This window comes from Salvia hispanica, chromosome 5, assembly GCF_029641045.1.
Source record: "Salvia hispanica isolate PSC_SH4W2 chromosome 5, Shi_PSC_v1, whole genome shotgun sequence".
Taxonomy (NCBI): domain Eukaryota; kingdom Viridiplantae; phylum Streptophyta; class Magnoliopsida; order Lamiales; family Lamiaceae; genus Salvia; species Salvia hispanica.
The window spans coordinates 39936852-39960366 of record NC_142696.1 but is presented as its reverse complement, the minus strand read 5'-3'; the positions used below and the strand labels follow the sequence as shown (position 1 = coordinate 39960366).

At 37.1% G+C, this 23515-nt stretch overlaps 3 protein-coding genes and 1 long non-coding RNA gene across 6 annotated transcripts; 3 read left to right on the top strand and 1 right to left on the bottom strand.

Moving 5' to 3' along the window:
- Positions 1–8600: 8600 nt before the first annotated feature.
- Positions 8601–14743, top strand: CHB3 (DNA-binding family protein). 3 transcript variants are annotated; one of them, XM_048088609.2, is made up of 8 exons: positions 8601–9098; positions 9880–10418; positions 11153–11758; positions 11958–12124; positions 12216–12703; positions 12944–13140; positions 13892–14292; positions 14407–14743. In XM_048088609.2, exons 1-7 carry the CDS (start codon positions 8651–8653, stop codon positions 14228–14230), a joined length of 2784 nt encoding a protein of 927 aa, XP_047944566.1. In that variant the 5' UTR covers positions 8601–8650; the 3' UTR covers positions 14231–14292; positions 14407–14743. The 3 variants fall into 3 exon arrangements, with proteins under 3 accessions (XP_047944566.1, XP_047944565.1, XP_047944567.1); XM_048088608.2 differs by having other exon boundaries at positions 8602–9098; positions 14374–14743; XM_048088610.2 differs by having other exon boundaries at positions 8605–9098; positions 12947–13140; positions 14374–14743.
- Positions 14744–15479: 736 nt separating this feature from the next.
- LOC148926835 (uncharacterized) lies at positions 15480–16050 on the bottom strand. The gene is made up of 2 exons (XR_016130272.1): positions 15928–16050; positions 15480–15758 (listed from the first exon to the last, which is right to left on the bottom strand). It is a non-coding gene; the product is annotated as an uncharacterized LOC148926835 (long non-coding RNA).
- Positions 15786–18620, top strand: LOC125191134 (proline-rich receptor-like protein kinase PERK15). The gene is made up of 8 exons (XM_048088611.2): positions 15786–16471; positions 16563–17087; positions 17176–17262; positions 17337–17407; positions 17480–17556; positions 17645–17786; positions 17863–18024; positions 18228–18620. The coding sequence occupies exons 1-8, from the start codon at positions 15991–15993 to the stop codon at positions 18396–18398; spliced, it is 1716 nt and encodes a 571-aa protein (XP_047944568.1). The 5' UTR covers positions 15786–15990; the 3' UTR covers positions 18399–18620.
- A 1871-nt stretch (positions 18621–20491) lies between these two features.
- LOC125186626 (uncharacterized) lies at positions 20492–23228 on the top strand. Its single transcript, XM_089058672.1, has 4 exons — positions 20492–20545; positions 20701–20805; positions 22664–22947; positions 23024–23228. The coding sequence occupies exons 1-4, from the start codon at positions 20528–20530 to the stop codon at positions 23073–23075; spliced, it is 459 nt and encodes a 152-aa protein (XP_088914798.1). The 5' UTR covers positions 20492–20527; the 3' UTR covers positions 23076–23228.
- The last annotated feature ends 287 nt before the right edge of the window (positions 23229–23515 follow it).

Sequence of the window (23515 nt, the reverse complement as noted above, 5' to 3'; positions counted from 1 at the left end):
GATAAATCCATACCATTCTTATTTGTTTCATTCTATATGGACAATTTCGTAATTTGATATATGTATAGGTTTAATTTATTGTGTAAGATACAAAAAAATGTGATTGGATGATCTATTTTATTCTCTATAGATAATATCCAGTTAATAATATTTATATACGTTGCAGGTGAACAACTATAGTCTATAGACATGATTTGGACCAAACATATAGTAGCTTTCGATTGCTTTCAAAATCATATGTTAACATCTACGGTCTACCGCCCTCATTCTATCTATTCTTGCAAAGGCAATAAAAATGATCATAGAATCCATGAATATAATTTAGGCTTTAGTCATATTCAAAGGCAATAATACTGTAGATTGAGTTTGTCGATGATTTTTTGTAACTTTTTTTTATCATAGCAAAAACTTATCTAAATCACAATTTACATAGAATCTTCATTCATTATACTAGTACTAGTTGGTGGGTGCAATTGTATATTTATGTTTTGAAAACTGTCGCTTATCATTATCTTTTTTTCATCACTCTATGTATTGCAAATAATGCAGGGGTCAATTTATCTTTGAAAAATAAGGGCCCCCATATTAACCGCATATGTTTTCTCAATTATTTGGGGCGATATTTATTTGAGCAATTTGATTTTATCAGTACTACAACTTTTCAATTTAACTTGCCAACTTAAGTGTGTTCACAATTTGATTTAAATCCTAAATCAAATTACATTATGATTTGATTTGATTTAATTCACGGTTTATTTTTTTTCATACATTATTATTTGTGAAATTTGATATTTAAAAGAAAATATATAATCATAACATAATTGAACAATTTTCCCAGATTCATCCTTGTTAGCATCCACATCAATATTCAAAAATTTATAAACTAAAATTATTGAATTAAATGAATTTGCTCAAGCCAGATATACCTATAAGTTTCATAAATTTTTAAATCAATATAATTATTTAATACTTTGCTAACAAATAGATTTAATTAGACAATTAATAAACTCATTAAAAAAAAAGCACGTAAAGCCTAAAGACTAACACAAACTTATGAACGTAAAACATATTCTAAAGAATGAGATTATTAATAAGACTTAATAAACTCATTCTTTCTTTTGGTAAAGAAAAGCTAGTAAAATCTGAAAACTAACACTAACTAACGAAGGTAAGAAACACCTATACTATCATAGATTAACCAACTACTTAACCCTAAAGGCAGAGTCTCTAAAAACTCTATAAAAGCTATAAGTAAAATGTGACAAAAATAAAAATCTATTGCAAAGTTGCCTTTTTTTGTGCACACGTCGAACAATTGAATCAAAATCTTGAAGGATGCCACCCACTCCGTTTCTTCATAGTTGAGGCGGAACTTTTCGGCACAGAGTTTTAGAAATGAGTGTTGGGTGTGTTAAATAAATAGATAAAAAAAAAGTAAGAGAGATGAAAAGTTAAGAGAATAAAGTATAAAGTGAATAAAGTAGAGAGAAAAAGTAAGAGAGAGTAAAGTAAAAAAGAGAGAAAAGTTACTATATATGGAAATGACTCAACTATGAAGAAACTTGCCGAAATGGAAAAATGACTCAACTATAAAGAAACGGAGGGAGTACTAAGGAATGACAATTAGTTGAGATCACGAATCTGCTCGTAATCATCGATACCCAAACAAAGCTATCACTCTATCTTTAGTTTTCGAAAAAGCCCTCCACCAAAAGATAGTCCCAAGATCCCTTTCAATGGAAGCATCCGTGTTTAAAATTGACCGCATCCACTTGTGGAGGTTGTCATCCAATCAGCATAGGCATACACGTAGCTCCTATGTGCATGCCATCTGTCAAACTAAACTCCCCAACGGTCTTAGCCATTACTATAATCTGGGCCATGATTCCTTTCCGAGATTACCTTTTCTCCTTCTAAAAATAAACTGAAATCTCCTTTCCAAATGAACCAACTACCTTTTTAAAAAGCCGAGCATCATCTGATGTCACTAGGGCTAAAGGCTTCCAACAAGCAATGGCCGAGCGTGTTAGCGCGAAAGTCGTTTTCTTGCTTAACAAAAGTTTAGAGCCGATGTTCCGGAACACTCATTCGATCAAATTTAAAGAGCAATAAAAAAATTCTCTCTGTCACCATATCTCAAAAGGCATGACCACATATGCATGGCAGTCGGACGATCACGTAACGTCCTCATACCTACTACAAGAATAGGATGAAGGTATTTGTCGCATCGCCCTTTCTTAATTTAGCAAAATGCCATTTATTCAAGGGCAATCAGAAAAACACTCATTCGAACAACACAAATATTCTGCATAACTCTTCTCAAACTAGAACATAATTCAAATATACTGATTGATAGTAAAAATTTACATACATACACAGTCAACGAACAATGACTTTGTGAAAGCGCAACAACTTCTCAGCGATTTTTGTTTAAGTATAGCGATTACCGACACATATATAGTCAGAAGGTCATGATAATCTACAAACCTCTCTATCTACAAACTATACAAACTTTAATCCTATCCACTATTATTAATTAATCAACGGTTAATCTAGTATTTGGTTAAAATGTCAATGCTTCCTATAAATCGGTCAATAAAGGGTATTTTAGAGACTGAACGAATTAGTTGAAATCCTTAATTATGGTGAGATTATGTAATCCCGATAAATGCGTCGGTCTCTCTCTTCTATTATTCACGTAATTAATCAGCTTCATCTCTCTCTTCGTTCATCATTCCAAAGGCGGCGGGGTCGTATCGGAATCGCGGTGATAATCTCTAAAGCAGCGGTGTCATGAGTTTCGGTCAGCGACAACTTGTGCAAGTTATCAACGAAAGGTCATATTTCCGGCCAAAGCCCTAGTTTTCAATCGTGGTGACATTTTTGTTCTGGCTAGTTGTTTGATTCTCCATCCTAAAAAATTGACATTTTATTCCGTTTTTTTGTTTGTTTTATGGCCAAAAACCTTAGCACATGCCGATCCTTTTCCAATTTTGAAAGACTTTCATGAATTTTCTGATTATGTGGGTAAAAACCTAGTTTTCCATTAAAAAAATTTACAATTAATTTCAGCTCCCATTCATTATTTGTTCGTTTCGTCCGAACTCATGTATTCCTGAACTTGCCATACTTATTTTATGCGAGAATTCAAGATGTTGTTAAAAGCTTTATTTCTGATTTGTGAACCGTAGTTTCTGCTCTTTTTCTTAGATTGTTCGTGTTTGTTGTTACTTTTTAAATTCAGTTTCCATACATTTTGCATTGAAATTTTTTGTGTTGTTGAGGTGCTGAAATGTTAGTGATGTTAGTGTGACATCCCTAACCCAAAACCTGCATTATTTTGCATACTACCATATTATATTGTCATGACATATTTTATTGTCGCTTATACTACAGAGACATGAGTGTATCATAGAGAATATATTTATGGTTATGATCGACTCACTATAATTGAATATATAGATAATTTTAATTTACGGAAAATTACTAAATAGATGTATATATATAGTATTATAGTATAAATTAGTACATATATACACACAATAATTATGTAAATGTGTGTGCATGTGTACCATATTGTACTACTAAATATGTACGTACATATATATATATTACTATATAGGAAATGATAGTAATCTTAAATCAATATAATATAAATAATGGTAGTAACATAGCTTGAAATATATAAATGTGTTAGTATGTACGTGTTCAGTGTTAACAGAGCCACTAATCTTGCATGACAAATGTCGAAGAAATAAGCTACTCCCTCCATCCCGGCTAAAATGACACATTACTTAGTCGGCACAGGATTTTAGGAGTTATTGGTTAAAGTGTTTATTTGAAGAGAGAAAGAGGATGGTGTAAGTATTAAAGTAGAGAGATAAAGAAGGATGAATGCTTTAATAGGAGTGAGAAAAAGTGGTTGAGTGTATTAATTAAAGAGAGAAAGTTACCAAAAAAGGAAATGTGTCATCTTAGTTGGGACAAACTAAAAAAGAAAACGTGTCATCTTAAGTGGGACGGAGGAAGTATATACAACATGCATGTTGATATTTATTTTATTCTTTACCATTAGAGTTATTATTCTTTTTGGTAACCGTCCTTGCATATTTATATATAATGTTTATATATATACACGTAGTCAGTGAGCTTGAAAAAAGGAAGAAGGAAAAAAGGAAAAGAAAGGAAAAGAGGAGAAGGATAATAGTTAGCAGAGGAAGACGAGAGAAATATTAGAAGAAGAAAAGAAACTAGAGTCGGAATCAGGAGTTCAATAAATTTACCTATCTTAATCAGGTGTGTATAAATCACATTTTAAATTTTATATATTTTATGTGATTGATTGCTATGTGTTAATTTGGAGTGAATATTTGAATTATATGATATGAGACTAAATGGTTATGTGTTATTTGATATTGATGGTGAAATGTGATATGGATATGTGATTTGTGCAATGGATATATTTATCTATAGTATTGGAATTAATTGATGGAATATATGGTTATGTAATTGGTGCAATGAAATGTTTGATGTATCATATTGGAATCATTTGAATCATGGGATTAAAGAGGATATTTAACAGTTAGTTTGTTGATATTCTGCATTTTGCTTTTGACATTGTACTGAAATTTTAACATCATACGATGACATTTGTTGAGGTGTTGAAATTTTGGTGATGCAAGTTTGTTGACATTGTGAATTGCATTTGAAATTTTAGACTGATATTTTGTGGGTGCCTTTGGAGGTCTGTTGACATTTTGACATATTGACATTTGTCTGTTCTAATTGACATTGCTTAGTGATATTTTACAACGGTTTGGTGTTGATGTTTTTGTTATAACATTTCTGATTGACATTTAAAGGCTGAAATATGATGGTTGTTGACATTTATGGTTTATTGAGATTGTTTTTGGTTTTATTGTTGTTCTCATTGATATTTCACAACGTTTGGTATTGATATTATAGTCTATCTGTTGACATTTGTGTCACACCTCAAACCCTTATGACCTCAAACCCTTATGACGTATGCACTTACTATAAATAAATTCAAAATTTTAAAACAAATAATCCACACTCCAAGTAAATGAAACGCACATTTTATAATTTCAAAAACCAACATTTATCAAGTACATATTCCAAAACATTCTAAACCATAGTGGGACCCTCTGCAAAAATGATGAGGAAGAGAAGTTGTCAAAATGCGTCAGCCGCCGACCCTTATAATAACTGTAACTCACATCAACCCACGAATCATTGATATCTTATTCCTGAAAAATATTAGTGGTTTATATGAGCCACAACTCAATGCATATAAATCTTACCTTTAATTCCACATCCCAAAATCAAACATATTCTTTAACCAATATATATAACAATAATCAACAAATATTAAAAACAATTTCATGTACATATGAATATGCCACTCTGTTCAGTTTATTATTTTGTGACTGGTCAAGCCTAGTATCTGCCCGAGATTTCCATTGCATACGACCTGCAGGTCCCTTTTTATTATTTGACCTTTCCACGAAGGTCCATCTTTGATTTGACATTTCCACGAATGTCCCTCTTTGCATATTTTCTTTGACCCGTAGGTCCATTTCATTGTATATGACCCGTAGGTCTATTTTCATTATCATTGACATCAGACCCAGGGCAAGACCGTCAGATATCCTCTTTAATTCTATGATTCAAATAATTCCAATACCACGCATCAAAACATATCCATTGCACCAATTACAAATCCATATATTCCACCAATAACTCTAATACTATAGATAAACACATTCATTGCACAAATCACATATCCACATCATTTACAACATCAATATCAAATAACATATGACCATTTCAGGCTTATATTATATAATTTAAATATTCACTCCAATTTAATACATAGCAATCAAGCATATAAAATATGTAAAATTAAAAGTGTGATTCATACACACCTGATATGCTCTGATGCTATGCGATCCTTTTTTTTTCCGCAAAACTAACTCGACATCAGTTTGTTACACTCCCTTTTGTTCTCTTATTCTTATTCTTATTCTTATTCTCAACCTTCCTAATCGATAAAATATGAAACCATACAATTTATTATTCTCTTCTTTTTTTTCCCTTCTATTTTTCCTTTACTCATACGTATTTATATATATATATATATATCTAAAGGGCTATCGCCCATTTTATTTTAAACTACCGCCTACTATATAGACTCTAAAATAATTTAGATAAATACCACCCATGCATGCTATATATTTTCTTCTAATTGACATTTGTCTCAAAAGATTAATGGCCTTTTTAAATAGTGTACACGTGCATGCAGCACAGTTATACTAGCTTTACTCAATTTATTTATATAACATTTATTTAGAATCACTACCATCATGAATAACTTTCATACACAAAAATACTCCTATGCGCACACACACATTATTACACATGCACATACATATATTAACCATTTAATATTTAATTGTCTAAGATATGTATTCTTGAAAGTTTTTATAAGTACAATTATGTAACATATATAAATATATAAATATCATATATATAATACTTATACAACTAATAATATAATTATGCAAAGATAAATAAAAATATATCATTATGCAAAATGATACATGTTTCAGGTTAGGGATGTCATAATTTGTGATTAATGTTTGGGGATTAGATGATGAATTTTGTTGTTGACATTTATGGTTTGTTGAGATTGTTTTTGGTTTTGTTGGTGTTCTCATTGACATTGCTTATTGATATTTTTTATCTGTTGGAATTTGTGATTTGACATTGTTATATCTGTTGACATAGGTAAAGCCGTTGTTGTTGGTGAGATCAGTGCAAATCGAACAAGATCAGCTGGGAAACAAACAAAAAGGAAAGTGGTCGAGAGCCTAAACCAGTCAAGAAATCTAACCTTAGGATTAAGAGAACAAGAAGGTTTTTCTTGTGCATCCTGGAATCTCAAACGGACAGGAAGAAAACTGCAGTTAGGGAGCTAGGATTCAGAGGTTTTTTAGAGTATGATGTGGTGTCTATTCCAACGACTTTAGCCTATTGGCTGCTGAAACATTTTGACCACCTAAGGTGCACTCTAAAACTGCCTAACAGTGCTGAAGTTGAGATCGAGGCTAAATATGTTGAACTTGTTTTAGGTTTCCCCTTTGTGGAAATTGAATTTGAGCGATCTGGCAGAATGACAAGCATTAGATAGGTATCTAGAAACTATACCACTTGACGAGAAGGTGGATGTTTTTTGTATGCAGATGAAGGTGTTGGAATCAAAGATGGTGACAGACATTATATTGTCGGAATTGGAGGTGGGTGTTTTTAGTATTGCAAGATCATGTTTCTTGCTCAGCTCAACACTGCCGGAGAAAAATTCACGCACATGATGAACATTTACATCAACGTGACCCTTGACTTCAGGACAGTTTATGCGAGACAGGTGAATGGTTTGTTGAGCAAAGCTCCCTAACAACGAGGAAAACAACGAACCAGCAAAGAAGAAATGCAAATTGGTTTGATTTGCTTAGGAATTGACTATTTGTTTTTGAAATCTACATGTTAGTTTTTGGATATTAGCATTTACTTTTGAAGTTAGATAAAAAAAGACACTAAGTTGTTGAAATTTTGTTGACATTTTTGTGGAACGTATTGGTGTTGGTCTTCTTACTGAATGGTATTTTGATTTAAAAAACATGGTATTGGATTGTGTAATGAATGGTCAATTTTGTGAAATGCATTTGAGTAGAGGCCGTATTCCTTAGGAATGTATTTCGATCCAGGAAACATGATATTGGACTGTTTAGTGAATGGTATCTACACTACGAAACGGTGTTGATATTCTTGTTCAATTATGGAGATGAGTTACTGAAGATGTTCAATTGTGGAGATGAGTTACTGAAATTGAAAACTTGAATACATGAAATGAGTAGATACTTTATTCAGACATTGGAAATAGTGTTGTACTTAGTGTAGACATTGAGGGTCTACTTTGACATAGTTACAAGATGTAGACAACAATATACATATTTTTGTTGACATTCGTAATCAATGGAAAAAATATTCTGGAAGAAAAAGTGTGTCAAAGCTAAAGCAACATGAATTGCCAGTAGGTCAAAATGTGTCTTGAATAATTGTTCAGACTGAATGAAATTTGTTCTCCATAAATATGAATATTGGTAGTTTGGAAGATTGGAGATAAATTAGGGACTAATATATTGACTGTATACGGCTGAATCATTTACGTTAGTATCATTATTAATTATTAATAATATGGAAGGTTGGAGTGAAATTAGGGATGCATATAACTGATGTAAAAAATTCAATTTTCATTTATACCTCTGTTGATAGAATAGTTGAAATCCGTTGATATAAAAATTCAGCACATTATTAATCATAGATTTGTGATAATTAACAACTAGGATGAAAGTTTGTAGTTTGTAGAATATATAGGGGTTTGTATTTTGATCACATCCCGTTAGTTATAATATCAGAGCCATTGATATCTCAACGCCAGATGAATCAACGGCACACAAAGCGTTTCACGTTGAACGAGAAAATTACCGTAGGCGGCGTCGCAGGGAATAATCTTATATAGATAGATACAGCAGAATCTCACACAGTCGACTGAAAGCGGAGCTCTCAAACAATGGATGAAAAGCGAAGAGACTCCGCCGCTAATTCGTCTCCGACGGTTTCGGCGATGGAGGCTTCACCGTCGGAGCAGCCGACTTCTCGGCGGAGAGGCGGTCAGAAGAGGAAATCGGCCTCCATCAACAACAGCGGCGGAAGCTCGGCTTCTCAGACGGCTTCTTCGAAGAGACAGGCGAGGGAGAAGCCTCCGGCGGTTCCTTTCTCTCCGATCCACATGAATGGGCCCTGCACTAGGGCGCGCGTGCAGCCGTACAACAGCAGCAGCTTGTCTGAGGCGGCTTTGCTGAAGAGCGAGGTGGAGGCTCGGGAGGCGGCGGCGGCAAGGGCTGAGGAGATGAGTAGACTGACCGAGAATTGGGAGGCAATGGAGGCGAAGATTGAGGCTGAGTATGAAGCGATTAGATCGAGAGATGCGAGTTCTCACGTGGTGCCTATTCATGCCGGTGAGTCATTGATTTGAATTACGGTATTTCTCGCTGTGCTTGTTTGTTTTACACACTGAGACGAGTGATTGTCGAATTTAGGGCAACATTGCTCACACTCTAATTTTCTGATTTGGGGAAATAGGTTAGGAATGCATGATAGTTTAACTAAAGGTTTAGACTGGCAGATAGGTTATTTTGAGAAAAAAAGGTAGTCTTCTTTGTATTTTGTGGTGAATTATTCTCATCTGGAGCTTGATTGTATGGTTCCCTCGAAATTAGGGTTTTGTAAGGTAATTGGAGATTATTCTTCCACCAACATTTTTTCATATAGGAATTAGGGAATCGAATTTACCGCCTTTACTAGTAAAGTCATTCATGGATAATAAAAGCTTGATCTTTTCCCCAATTTTGGACTTAGATGAGGAAAGTAAATGGAAGTATTGGGTAAGCAATTCTACTTATTTGCTGAGGATGTCATTAAGTAAGACTATCACCTTATATAGGTCTTTCGTCTGCGAGGGTATTCTGCTCTGAGCTTCGTGCTATTGCAGCTACTTTCCATCATTATATTAGTGGCTAAAGATTAAGGAAAACTCAGTTCAGGTGTAAATGCAGCATCTTTTGTCTTGAAGACCTTTCTCTTTTATCTTCTGGTCCATGTCGGTGTTTTCGCGGGAGGATAAGTAATTGGGATTGAAGCATTCCAAGTTCCTTTTGTCGTTTCTATTAGAAATTTCCAAAAATCAATTTGTGTTGAATTTCAGTAGAATATTTTCCCCTAAATATACTTGTGTTTCAGGTTGGTTTTCATGGACAAAAATCCATCCACTGGAAGAAAGAATGCTGCCTTCATTCTTCAATGGGAAATCAGAAAGTAGGACTCAGGAAATATATATGGAGATACGGAATTGGATAATGAAAAAGTTCCACCTGGATCCTGATACAAAAGTTGAGCTGAAGCATCTGTCCGAACTTACTGTTGGAGAACCTGATGCTAGGCAAGAGGTGATGGAGTTTCTGGATTACTGGGGATTGATTAATTACCATCCTTTCCCAGACCAGGAGCCTGCTGCTATTAATGTTGATGTGGATGCTAACAAGGATGAATCTGGGAAAATTGAATCATTGGTTGAAAAACTCTTTAAATTTGAAGCGGTGCAATCATGGAATCCAATTGTTGCCGGGATGAACATGAACAGTCCATCCTTTTCATCTGGTTTGCTTCCAGAAACTGTCGTCACTGATGAACTAGTGAAGTCTGAAGGCCCTTCTGTTGAGTACCATTGTAACTCTTGTTCAGCGGATTGTTCACGGAAGCGATATCACTGCCAGAAGCAGGTTTCTTGTCTTTGACATTGAAGTTCCTTTCTTTCTGAATGCTTGTTCTGTTGGTATATGCATATATGAGGATTTGTAGTTTGCTTGAGTATATTTTTCAGCACCTGGCGTAATTTCTGTGTAATAGGTCCCTTCATCTTCAAGCATGGCTTGGAACTAAGAAATTTCATGTCTGTGTACTTCAGCTACAAGCATGGCTTGGAACTAAGAAGTTCCATTTTATTTGAAAGTAGTGGTTTTAATATGTTAGGCCACACTTAAATTCCTAATGATCAAAAGATAGATAAAATCTTTGGATATCTGGTTGTTATTATTGTGCTTGAATTTGCATCAGTTTAAAAGGTAAATGTAGTGTTGTCCCTTCAATGCTATTAAAAAATATTCACTGGAAGGGAAACCTTATATCAATATATGATAGCGTAGAAGTACGACAGCTCTTTTGTTATAGAAAAATATTAATTATTTCTGTCTATGAGAATCGCAAACATCTAAACTTTGATTTTAGAGGTGGCCAACATCTAATATTCGTGATTGTTTTCATTTCTTTCTGGTCAGTAGCTCTTTGGACTAGTTTCATGACTATGTGCAAAGTAGTAGTTGCTTCATTCTGCTAGCATGTCCAAACATGTATTTCTATCACATTATAGACATCACATTATATACATAGTTTTATGCTCTTGAGTGCCCATACTTATATGATATGCTTATTATTTTTGAATCTGACATGTAAACAGGCGGATTTTGATCTCTGCGCTGAGTGTTACAACAATGGGAAGTTTGGGTCAGATATGTCCCCACTAGATTTCATTCTTATGGAACCACCAGACGCTAGTGGTGCTAGTGGAGGGAAATGGACAGATCAAGAAACTCTTCTTCTGCTTGAAGCTATAGAGTTATTTAGAGATAATTGGAGCGAGATTGCTGAGCATGTTGCAACAAAGACAAAAGCTCAGTGTATCTTGCACTTTGTTCAAATGCCAATTGAAGATACTTTTTTCAATCATGGTGATGAAAACAGTGACGTTCCCAAGGAAAATGGGGCATCGGATTCCATCAGTAACAAAGACTCTACTCCTGAAGCTGATAAAGATAGTGATGCTGCTCCTAAAGATGCTGCAGTGAAAACGGACAACCAAGGTGGGAGTACCGACAATCAGGACTCATCCTGTCCAATGGATATCTCAGAGGTTAATGAGGTCAAGGAATCAGATGCGAGTCCTGAAGCTGGAGAGAGCTTTGCATTGAAGGCTCTCAAGGAAGCATTTGAAGCCGTGTGCTCTTTTCCATCACCTGGAGATAAATTATGCTTAGCTGAAGCTGGTAACCCTGTGATGACATTGGTATGTGGTGTTTAATCCGTCATCCTAAATTATTTATATATCAAGCTTGGCTTCTCTTGTGTTTCCCTCTTGTCTGTATTTGCTTGAAATCTTTTTCCAATGACCAAGCTTAAATAAAATTGAGTTCAATTAGTTTGAATATTCTGCATTTTAACTTCGTTTACATTCTATTGCAACCTGATAAGTTTCTCTATCTCAGGCTGCATTTCTAGTAAGACTGGTGGACCCTAATATTGCCAACGCATCAGTTTGTAGCCTATTGAAATCTCTCTCTAGTGGTTATTCCAGTGAGCAGCTTGCGGCCAGGCACTGCATCCCTCTGGAAGATCCTCCAGATGACAAGAAGAGTATGGATGATGCCGAAGAGTATGTGTTTCCCAATGTTTGTGTCATTTTTTTACTTGAAAATCAATTACACTCTTGATTGTATTTTTTTTTCTGAATTATAAATTTGCAGAATTTCTACTAAAACAACAGAGCATGAACCTGAGAAGGACAAGGATGAAAATGCTGAAAAACTAGAGGAAAATCCTAATCCAGTTGTTTTACCTGATGATGGAAATGATGGAGGAAAGGATTTTTCTTCTAAGGACCAAAATGATGCAGCTTCACCCAAACCTGACAGTACAGACAGATCAGATACTGTTAAGGAACCTGATGTAGTGGCTATGGAGGAGGATGTTAAACCAAACTCACAGAGTGCCCCTGGTAGCTCTGATTTGCCAAACGAAACAGCACCAAAAGATGCTGAAGAACCAGCAGTCTCAACATCTCAAACTGAGCTTCAATCAAGTTCTGCCACTGAACCAGAAGGCGTAGCCGTAGCTGTGGATGGCTCTCACTCTAAAGAGCCTATTAAAGAAGAAGATATGGCACCTGTTTCTGGAAATAAAGAGGCTGATGCATTGGTTAACTCAAATTCAACTGAAAAAGACAACATTGCTGGTATTGATTTTGCATTTTTCCTTTTTAAACTTGTTTTCATCATTAAGGTGATTAACCTGTCTAATGGACGGAAGATTCTTCAACTGAGTTCATTGCATCAGCTATAGACGGTTCATCTTAGTGAGATAAAAAGTGTCATATTGCCTGGAAATCTGGAACATAAATGCTTATTACTTACCTCTAAAGACCAACAAGACAGATTTTGAGATGAAACTACATAACATCTTCTATTTAATGAAGTAGGTGATAGAGAAGCTGAAGGAAGTGGTAATGAAAAGAAAGATTCTGAAGCGACAAAAAATTATCTTGATTCTGATGAGAAGCTAAAACGAGCCGCAGTGACTGCCCTATCAGCTGGAGCAGTGAAAGCAAAGCTTCTTGCCGATCAAGAAGAAGATCAGATACTTCAGCTTTCCACATTTCTAATAGAAAAGCAGGTATATTTGCCGTTGCAAGTTATATTTGATGTATACCCCTCACAGTTATTCCTGGAAAGTACACTGGTTTTGTTTAAGAGCATCCACATCGGTATGAAAAAAGCTGTCCGTCCGTCCTTGCCAGCGGCAGGGTGGTGCTCTTAAATAAGAGCACGTCCGTGCCGCTGAGCATGCTGACGTGGCGGCACGCGATTGGCCAACGGCAATTTCATTTTTTTTTAATTTTTTTTTAAATTCGATTTTAATTTAAAAAAATTATTTTCACACTTCTTAATAAATTATATCCGTTTTCTACACACTTTTAATTTATTTTTCAATTTTTTCCCCAAAAAAATTCACATTTTAATTATGTATTTTTATTTTTTACGATTTTAATTATGTAATTTTTATTTTTTAGGATTCAATTATGTAATTTTTATATTTTAATGTATTTTTATATTGTAGAAATATTTTTAGTAATTGAAGTATTTAAATTGAATAATAGAATAGTGGGACCCTTGAGCTTGTCCTTGCGGAAGAGCACGGATGTGGGTGTTGTGCTCTTGCCTAAGGACAAAGAGTAAAAATGGGTCCGGGCCCACCTCCGTGCTCTTAAATAAGAGCACGGATGGGGATGCTCTAATGTCTTTGCACTTGTGCAGTGTCTAGAAGCTTTCTTTTTCTTGTCATTGAGGTCATACTAGGGTTTGACAAAGTACTATTTTATCTGTTTATATGCACCTTTTATAGCTTAGGGCTGCTTTGGTTGCAGTTGTACAAGCTGGAGACCAAGTTGGCTTTCTTTGCCGATATGGAAAATGTCGGAATGCGGGTTAGGGAACTGTTGGATCGGTCGAAACAGAGGCTCTTACAAGAGAGAGCACAGATAATTGCAACACGCTTTGGGATGCCACCGGGATCAGCTCGTCTAGCTTCACAAAATCTACCTCCGAACAGGGCATCAGCTGCTTTCCCAAACGCAGCGTCTAGAACCTTAATGGGCATGAACTCCCTTCGGCCACCAATTTCAAGACCAGTGATGCCACCGAATCCTACTTCAAGCACTATGTTGACTGGAAACGCCACAGGAAGTTCAGTTGGAATGGAGTAGCCCCTAAGTTTACTGCCAATCATCTTATGCTCCAAATGTCTGTACACTTTCACTTCTACGAAGTGAGTATCTCTGCATAAATTTCTCTTTTTATTACCTAAATGTCTGTACAAACATGTTTATTGACTGAAATTGCTAATCAGGCTGATTTGTAAATGATGTTGTGGTGGTGAAAGAGGCCTTATGCTTAAACAATGCACTTACTCCGACCGGACTTCTAGAAGGTTTTATCGAACAGGAATCAAAATCAGCTGAAAAGGATCTAAGATGGAGGGCAGCTTAAGAGAATCCCAGCAATGAGAGGGATCCTGGCATGGGGAAGGAAAAGCTTTAGGAATGCTTTAGTGTGAGTGATATCAATCTGGTTTTGTAGATTATAACTGGTGCTGGATATTGTAAAATTGCCATAATTTACATCACCGCCAATCAAAACAACCATCTGTAGTAGTTGTGACTGTATAATTTATATTTTTCCAACATGCTCGAACATGTAAAAATGAAATTATTGATTAACTGCTCTCTTATTATCCGAAGGAGACAATTGGTTGCTCAAAAGTAGGCCTCTTGGCTTGGTCCGACTCATCCTCTAGCCTTTGTTGTGTTTGTCCCATGGGACGACGTCGCTAACCGGCTTCCGACTCCTGCACCGACAACCGTGTTGAGCCGCGCCCATTATTTGCTGTTGCATTAATATTAACCATTCATTCTATTTAGTTAATAACAACGTATTGAATTGAAAATGATTTAATTAGGTTAATTGGAAATGATATTGAGCTGAATTGAAAATGATATTGAGTTTTACTTTAACATCATTCTTCTTTTTTTCCATGATATCATTTCAAGGGTATTTAGTTATTATCATATAACACGTGAGTTGTCATTTGATTACGATTCTCACTCTGTATATAAAGTTGTTGTTTTTATGAATAAAAATAATTATATTTATATTTAAAATTACTCGTACTAGGAGTAATAGTTACTCTCTCTTAAAATTCAATGTAGTTCCCGTAGGAAATTGACCGTATTGTGCGCGAACTTGCATAGGAGTGCGGCCCAATATAACATAAATTTCCCTCTTATTAAATTTTTCATATGGACAAAGAATAACTCTTACTATAATAAAGTCAGTACTATTTTGTTTGATGAACCTAAATTATGTATGGCAGTCGATAACCAACTGTATATTTTTAGTTCCCAAAATTCCACTCCACATATCCAACAAGCTATACCATGCATGCAAAATAGACACTAGATCAAATACCATTAATTTAATAGAGAAAAAATGAATTGTTTGGAAAAGATTGAATAAGTATGAATCCAAAAATAGAAATATGAGTTCCATTCCCATTTTGGTAGGAGATTTACCAGGATGTAATTGCAACCATATTTTCTGGCTTTGTTGTAACCAACCCCATGCTCCATTTCTTCTCTTTTCTCTCCTCTCTTTCTCAAACCATCCTGCCTTTCTCCTAAAGGTATTCTCCCCTTTCTCTCTGCTTCTTCATTTTCCATTTTTTTCCTTCCAAAACTTAAAATAAATAAATAAATTCTACCTAGCACATTTCCTTTAGTAGTCAACTGTTTTCTTATCATATTAACTCTCCGTCTGCAAAAGTTTGAATTTTGCAGACGTAAATTTGTGTTTATTTATGCAAATTTGGTTTAACGAGGAGATGTGAATTTTGATCAGGGTTTACCTGATTGGGAGATCGGTAGGGATGCGTGTTGCTTTCTTCTGAATTTTTTAGAAATTTGTAATAATGTCTTCGGATTCAACTACGAGTCCATCGCCACCACCTGACTCAACAACGGCGGCGGATACGCAAACACCGCCACCACCGTCCACCGATTCCTCACCACCACCACCGTCCCCCACTCAATCCGCATCGCCTCCGCCTCCATCGGGATCTGGTGGTGACAAATCCTCTAATAGTCCGCCGCCGCCGTCTGGAAATGACAAAAGCAAATCTCCGCCGCCGCCGAGGAAATCCGGAGAATCACACCCGCCGCCGCCGCCGCGATCTAAAAACGATCGCCAAAAGAGCGATCCGCAATTAGAGGATAAATCGGGAAAAAGTTTCGATACGAACGAAACCGCCATAATCGCAGCTGCCGCTGCTGGAGCAGCATTACTGCTCTTCGTTTTTGTAGCTCTAATGATTTGTTGCTTGAGAAAGAAGAAGAAAACGAGGCCTGATCAGGAGATGAGATACTACAACAACAATCCTCCCCAAAACATGAGTAAAATTAAATCCCCCAATTTCTAAACCCTATAATTCAAATTTCGAATCAATTTGACTAAGCACAAAACAAACGGTTTGTTTCCGTGCAGATAATTACTATAATAACCCTTCCTCGGAATACATGGTGAAGATCCAGGCACCGCCTCCGCCGGGGAGCGCCAACGTGAGCTCTGAATACGGCTGGAGGCCAGTGCCGCCGCCTCCTCCGCCAGCACTCACAAGCCAGGACATGAGCTCGGCCGGATTCTCAGGGCCATACCAAGGTGGAATGGGGGCGCCGTCACCGGCGCCTTCGCTAGGGTTCAGCCAGAGCAGCTTCACATACGAAGATTTGGCGGCGGCGACACGTGGATTCGCCCAGGAATATCTGCTGGGGCAGGGGGGTTTCGGTTTCGTGCACAAGGGCGTGCTGCCCAATGGGAAGGAAATAGCGGTGAAAAGCCTTAAATCCAACAGCGGGCAGGGCGACCGCGAGTTCCACGCGGAGGTCGATATTATAAGCAGAGTGCACCACCGCCACCTGGTGTCGCTGGTCGGCTATTGCACCACCGGAGCTCAAAGACTGCTCGTCTATGAATTCGTGTCTAACGGCACCCTTGAATATCACCTTCATGGTAACTCCGTTATCTGATCTAAAATTACCTAAAATAGATAGTATTATATATTATGTTTTGTCTTATCTATCTTCGCCATCAAACGCAGGAGCCGGTCGTCCGGTTATGGATTGGCCTACGAGACACCGGATTGGCCTGGGATCTGCTAAAGGATTCGCATACCTTCACGAGGATTGTTAGTATTTGAATACACATTTTATTTCATATTTTATCATAATCTAAAAATTTATTTATTTGATTCATGTGCAGGCCATCCTCGCATTATCCACAGAGATATAAAAGCTGCCAACATTTTGATAGACTCAAATTTTGAAGCAAAGGTAAGTCTCTAAATAGTAAATGCTGCATGCATGTTTAAATATTTATTAATTAATCATGTTGTATGAATGCAGGTAGCAGACTTTGGATTGGCCAAACTTTCAAACGACAACTACACTCACGTATCAACTCGAATTATGGGAACATTTGGGTAAAAGAGATTAAATTATACGGAGTATTAAATTGCTACCTTTTTAATTTAAAAAATATATATGAGTTGAAATATGAGTTGGTATTAGGTATTTGGCTCCTGAATACGCATCGAGCGGGAAATTGACCGAGAAGTCCGACGTCTACTCATTCGGAATCATGCTGCTAGAGCTCATAACCGGAAGAAGGCCTGTCGATATCCACAGCGACGACGATAGCTTAGTCGACTGGGTAATTAAGTTTTGATTTCGCGGTTTATATATGTGAATCGGTTTAATTTGGTTTCGTTACGCTTGTGTACATGCAGGCTAGGCCTATTCTGGCACAAGTTCAAGAAGGAGGCAGCTTCGAGGAATTGGTTGATCCGCGATTGGGAGACAACTACGATCGCACAGAAATGCTTCACATGGTGTCATGCGCCGGCGCTTGCATTAGACATTCTGCTAGAGGACGCCCTAAAATGAGCCAGGTTTGTATTGACTTGTCGGAAAATTAGTGATCCTGACACCTCTATAAATAAGTGGATAACCCTTTCCCTATATAGACTTTTTAAGGGGGATGTGACTCATTTCTGACGGTTTGATTTTAGCTATATTTTTTAAGTCTAGCTATCTCAACATGATTTGTAAGTTATGAAAGTCTTTTAATTATGTATTGGAATTTGCTATATAGATCGTGCGAGCTTTGGAAGGGGACGTGTCACTCGAAGTCCTAAACGCGGGTGCGAAGGTGACGTCGACGCTCTCTACCAGCAGCTCGGATTACGACCTGAGGAAGTTCGGTAAGGGTGCGTTGTCGAGCCAAGAGTTCGACTCGGGAGAGTCGGTGCGGGCGAGGAGTTGAAAGAGTTGAGAAAGAATTGAGTTGATGATGATACGTGTATGTTGTACACTTGCAATACATATATAGGCGAAACTTGTTATTTACTCGGGCGTGAGAGGTGATGGTTAAAGACGTACAAATATTGTAGCCTTTTTTTAATTTCACATTTTTATATTGTTATAAATGCCATACAATGTAATTTTTATCTTACATTCATGTTTACTACTAGTCGATTTTGTTTCATCATGCCTCTATTATCTCCTACTATACTATGAATAGTGACTTTTATATAATTATTTTTATAAAATATGAACAAATTATAAAACTTTATTATGGAAAAGAATTTAACAAATGAATATGATGGAAGCTTAAGCCCCTTGTTTCTTCCATGTAATTCCGCCTACACATGACAACCTCCCAATGGACTGACCGTTGCAGATGCTCTTATGAGTTGCATTTGTGATACCATCTCCAACCATACACTAAAATTCATTTTTGGTGTAGAAAACTTTTCTAAACATATATCAAATTTAAACTTATTTTTTGGTTTTTTAAAATGGAACAACAATAATATGATGCTACTGCAAAAAAATTTATAAGACATACTAAAAAGTAGTGTAAAATTTGAATTTGGTGTAAATAATTAAAGTAAAACTATATTTTAGTATGACACTATGACATACATATTGAAAGATAGGTTTTTTTAATGTAAATAGTTGGAGATGACATGATAGATGTACAAACTGGTATTTTCCAAAATTATTACTTGTGCACTTTATCAGCATATCTCTCCAATGGTCTATATATACTTCAATAATTTTTAATAATTGTAGTCTTAAGTTGATTTATACTACTAGCTTGTCTTGTAAAGGTGCATTGCACGAGAGATGTGCTTTAGTTTAATTTGTTTCACTATATACAATACACTATGAAGTTGTGCAACTATAATTTGTTTTATTTTATTATAATAGTTGAAGTATGAAGAATGAATTCAGTTGTTCCGTATTTTTGGTATTTAAGAAATCAGCACGTTCATATTTTTTTTTTGTTGGATTGTGTTCGTTACTTGCATTATTAAGTTTATGGCCATATGAGAGAATGAAGATTAACCCAAAAAAAGATAGAAAAACATCATATAGTTCTCCTAATTTTATCTCCTCTACCAGCAAGCGCTAATTACCACACATCAATGAGTTCACTAAATATGAGCAAAATGCAATGTAGTGTAATTTAATTAATTTATAAGTAGTTGCTCCATATGTTCTATTTTCAATTCGCAAAACCATCCAAGCAAAAGTCGAAAAACTATTTTTTTTGGTTTGATACATTTCATATTAAACAGGCTACACTCTACAGCATTCAATCGTAAGCTCCACGTGTCAATTCACATTACTAAAAAATAAAACGAAAACGAAAGCATCATAAAAAAATTTAATTTTTACAATAAATATATTAAAATATTTCATATTATTTTTTCTTTTAAACTTTTACTTTCTAAAATTTTAAGAGAAATATATTAAAAGATGATTCGACATATAATGATTGAAAAAGTGAAAGTGAATATCATTTCATGTTCCTAAACTATTGTAAACTATCGTACCCGATTCTAGAGAGATAGTGAAAATATTATATCAAGTACCTCGATGCCCTAATTTTATAGGAGTAAAAACTAAAAAATGTCCTTGGAGGCATTTTCAGGTGAAAATAGGTCAAATATTGGAAAAAGTACTATATGTGAGATTATCCCCTAAATTCAGGGATTACGACGTGATATTTTCAAAGTTAATACTAAGTTTTAGTTAAAGTTAATATACGGTAATTAAAAAAATAAAACTTAAATATGATATTTATTTAATCATGAGTTACTAGCTTATGAGTAATCATCAGCGGAAAATAATGCACTAAAAATAGTTTCAGTTGACCACCCACTATTTTTCTAAACAAGCTGCGACATTTCGCAAAAGAGAAATCACAATTTTACACAAACCACCAATTCCTAACTGCAATTCGTTTCAAGAAACCGCATTTTACACCGACCATCAATCCATAACTGCCTCTTTTTTTTGTCGGTATTTTTCAATAATCTTTAAATCCATTTGTATCATCACCATATCTCCAAAAAGTGTATTTCCCTCAAGGATTATTTCGACATGGCATTCAGCGCGTTGGTTAGCATTTCTTCCCACTTTTTCCCCCTTTTGTTACCTTATTCATGATTAAGTAATCACTAAAGAAGACACGATGTTTTGGTTCCGATTTTGTTTTACACTAAATCAATTTTTTTTGCAATTAAAAAAAAGTAACACAAATTGATGCAATGTAGAGACAATGCAATCCTTCAATGCAAAGCTCGGTGTACATCCGGAGGCTGGCCTCAGGCACGGCTCGGAAAGTGGGGGGCGAGCCGGTGAAAATGGGAATGTTGAGAGCATTCCCAATGGAGGTGGCGAATTCTCGGCGATAAATCGCCGGTTATCGCCGAATTATCGCCGGCCATTGTGGCGAAGTCGGCGATAATTCGGCGATAATGTTGCCGTTGCTTCGCCGAGTGGCGTTCTAACGCCGGATTATCGCCGAGCGATCGCCGGCCACTGTGGCGACGCTCGGCGATAATCGGCGATAATTAAAATTTTTTTTTTTTTTTTTTGAACCCAACGGCTATTTTACATTCCACCCCTATAAATATTTCCTCCACTTCCTCCATTCATCACCCACAATCTTCATTCTCTCCATTTTCAATCTCTTCTCCCAATCTTCAATTTTCATCAAAATTATGAGCTTTTGGAAGAAAAGTTCCCGATCGGGTAAGGATAAGGGTAAGGGGAAAGAGTCGAGTTCACAAATTCCCAACACGGATGAAGCAAACGAGCAGTGGATGCAGTCGTTGTTGGCGATGGGTTCTCCTCCCGGCCAACTTCCATACGGGGGTCCGTCTCCTTTGCAGACTCCTCCGGCGCGGAGACTTTCTCCGTACTTCAACTCTGCCGGCAGAATGCCCTTTCCAGCCGACGATGTGTATCGGCCCCAGTTCGACACCCCCGGATCAACCCCAGGCGACCAAGAATCTCAGGCCGCGACACTGAGCGCGGAGGACTTCGAGGTGGAAGAAACGCCCACCGAGCCGCCTTCTAGGAGCGGGAGGGGGAAGGCGCCGGCGTCGTCGGCTGCGACTGATACGGGTTCCGATGAGAGGCCGAAGCGGGTAAGGACTACTTACACTCTGCAAGAGTCCGAGCTGATAGCCGACTGCTGGGCGGACACGTCACAGGACGCGGAGCGCAGCAACTACCAGACTGAGATCATATTCTGGGAGCGGATTGCCGCGAAGTACAGGAGCCACAAGACTGCCTCAATGAAGGACCATGGCAGCGAGGCGATCCGTCGGCATTGGGAGCGCCTCATGAGGGACTGCGGGCACTTCAACGGTATTTATTCTAACTTGATGACTCACATGACGAGTGGCCAGAACGAGCACATGGTCCGAGATGAGGCCATCCGGATGTATAGTAGCCAGTACTTGTCGACGAAGGGCTTCAAGTATTGGAACATCTACGATAAGCTGAAGGATCTCCCCAAATTCCGGACGGGAATGCACGACGCGCTGCACGGGAAATCGGTGCGCTCGCGACTTAGCGTTTCGGAGAGCGAGGGGAGCGCGGCCCACATCGACTTGAGTGGGGATGGTCCGCACGAGCGCCCGGAGGGAGTGAAGAAGGCGAAGGGGAGGCGGAAGGGGAAGGGCGCAACGTCGGAAGTCGCGTCGGAATCCGTCATCGACTTAGAAAAAGCCACTTATTCGAGCAATGTCGCCAATCTGACCCAGATGTACACGCTGTACTTCACCGGCGGCGGGACCCCTGAAGAAAAGGCGGCCCTCTGGAAATGCATCCAACACCTGCAGAGTACGCTGGGGCTCGATCCCGACGCCCCTCCGGCCCCTCCGTCTTAGATTTTTTTTTTTTAAATCTTTGTTTATTTGCGTTTTTTATTTGTAGTTTTTTTTTTCTCGTTGTATTATATTTTCCAATGATTAATACAACGATGAATTGTTCATTATTAGTCTATTTATTAAATACATTTGTAGGGAAAATTAAATAATATAAAAAATAATGATGTAAAAATGAAATGTTGAGTTAGGGAGAAATAAGGGAGAAATAAGGGAGAAACCAATGTAGCACTTGGCTAAAAACTGGGGATAAATTTTGGTGCTGATGTGGCGCTGATGTGGCAGGAGTTAGGGAGAAATAAGGGAGTTTTTAGGGAACTCCATTGGGAGTGCTCTGAAGAAGATCAAGACGAGTCTGGGGCATTCGTTGTACCCAATAGGGATGATTGGAGGGTGTGTTGTGATGGCTATAATGATCGGAGTTCACACAGCGACGCAGCATTTCGTGCGGTCTCCTATTGTGCATGTCACCAAGACGAATAGGGGCTCCATGCCGGAGGTCGACAACCCGGACGCCTACATCCGATCTGGCGACAACTTCGTCAACAAATCCTTCCTCCGTAAGGTCGGCCACCTGCAGGAGACACAGTATGGCGACTCTGGAGGCGCCAATATATACACGCGGTATCTACTATACTACCTAATATGAATTTGAGAATATAAATAAATTACTTATATAATATTTTTTTTTTTGGGGCAGCTCTCGTGAAACTGATACTTTGAGAACAGTTGGAGTGGTTGAGAAGAAGTAGACGGATGATGCGTGTGTGTTCTTCTTATTCAAATAAATAAGTCGACTAGAAGTTTTGATACTTGTAGTTAAGTTGATTTATATAAGCTTGTCTTGTAAAGGTGCATTTGCACTACTTTACTTTCTTTCAATCTATAGTACTCCTAATACATTATGAATTGTGCAACGTAATTATTATTATTATTATATTTTGAAGTATGAAGAGAATGAATTCATGATTGCCATGTAAATATACTTTGGGAGAGAATTTGCTTGTTATAGTTTTAATTTCAGTATATAAAAAATGGACCGAATTCAGGCATCTCTGTATATTTTCGTTTTTATCACGTTCATATGTTTTTATTGTTGGGTTGTGTTCTTCGTTATTATTATGATTTATGGCCATATTTAAGGGGGGAGATTAACCCAAAAATAAGATTGATAAAGATCTTTATTTTATCT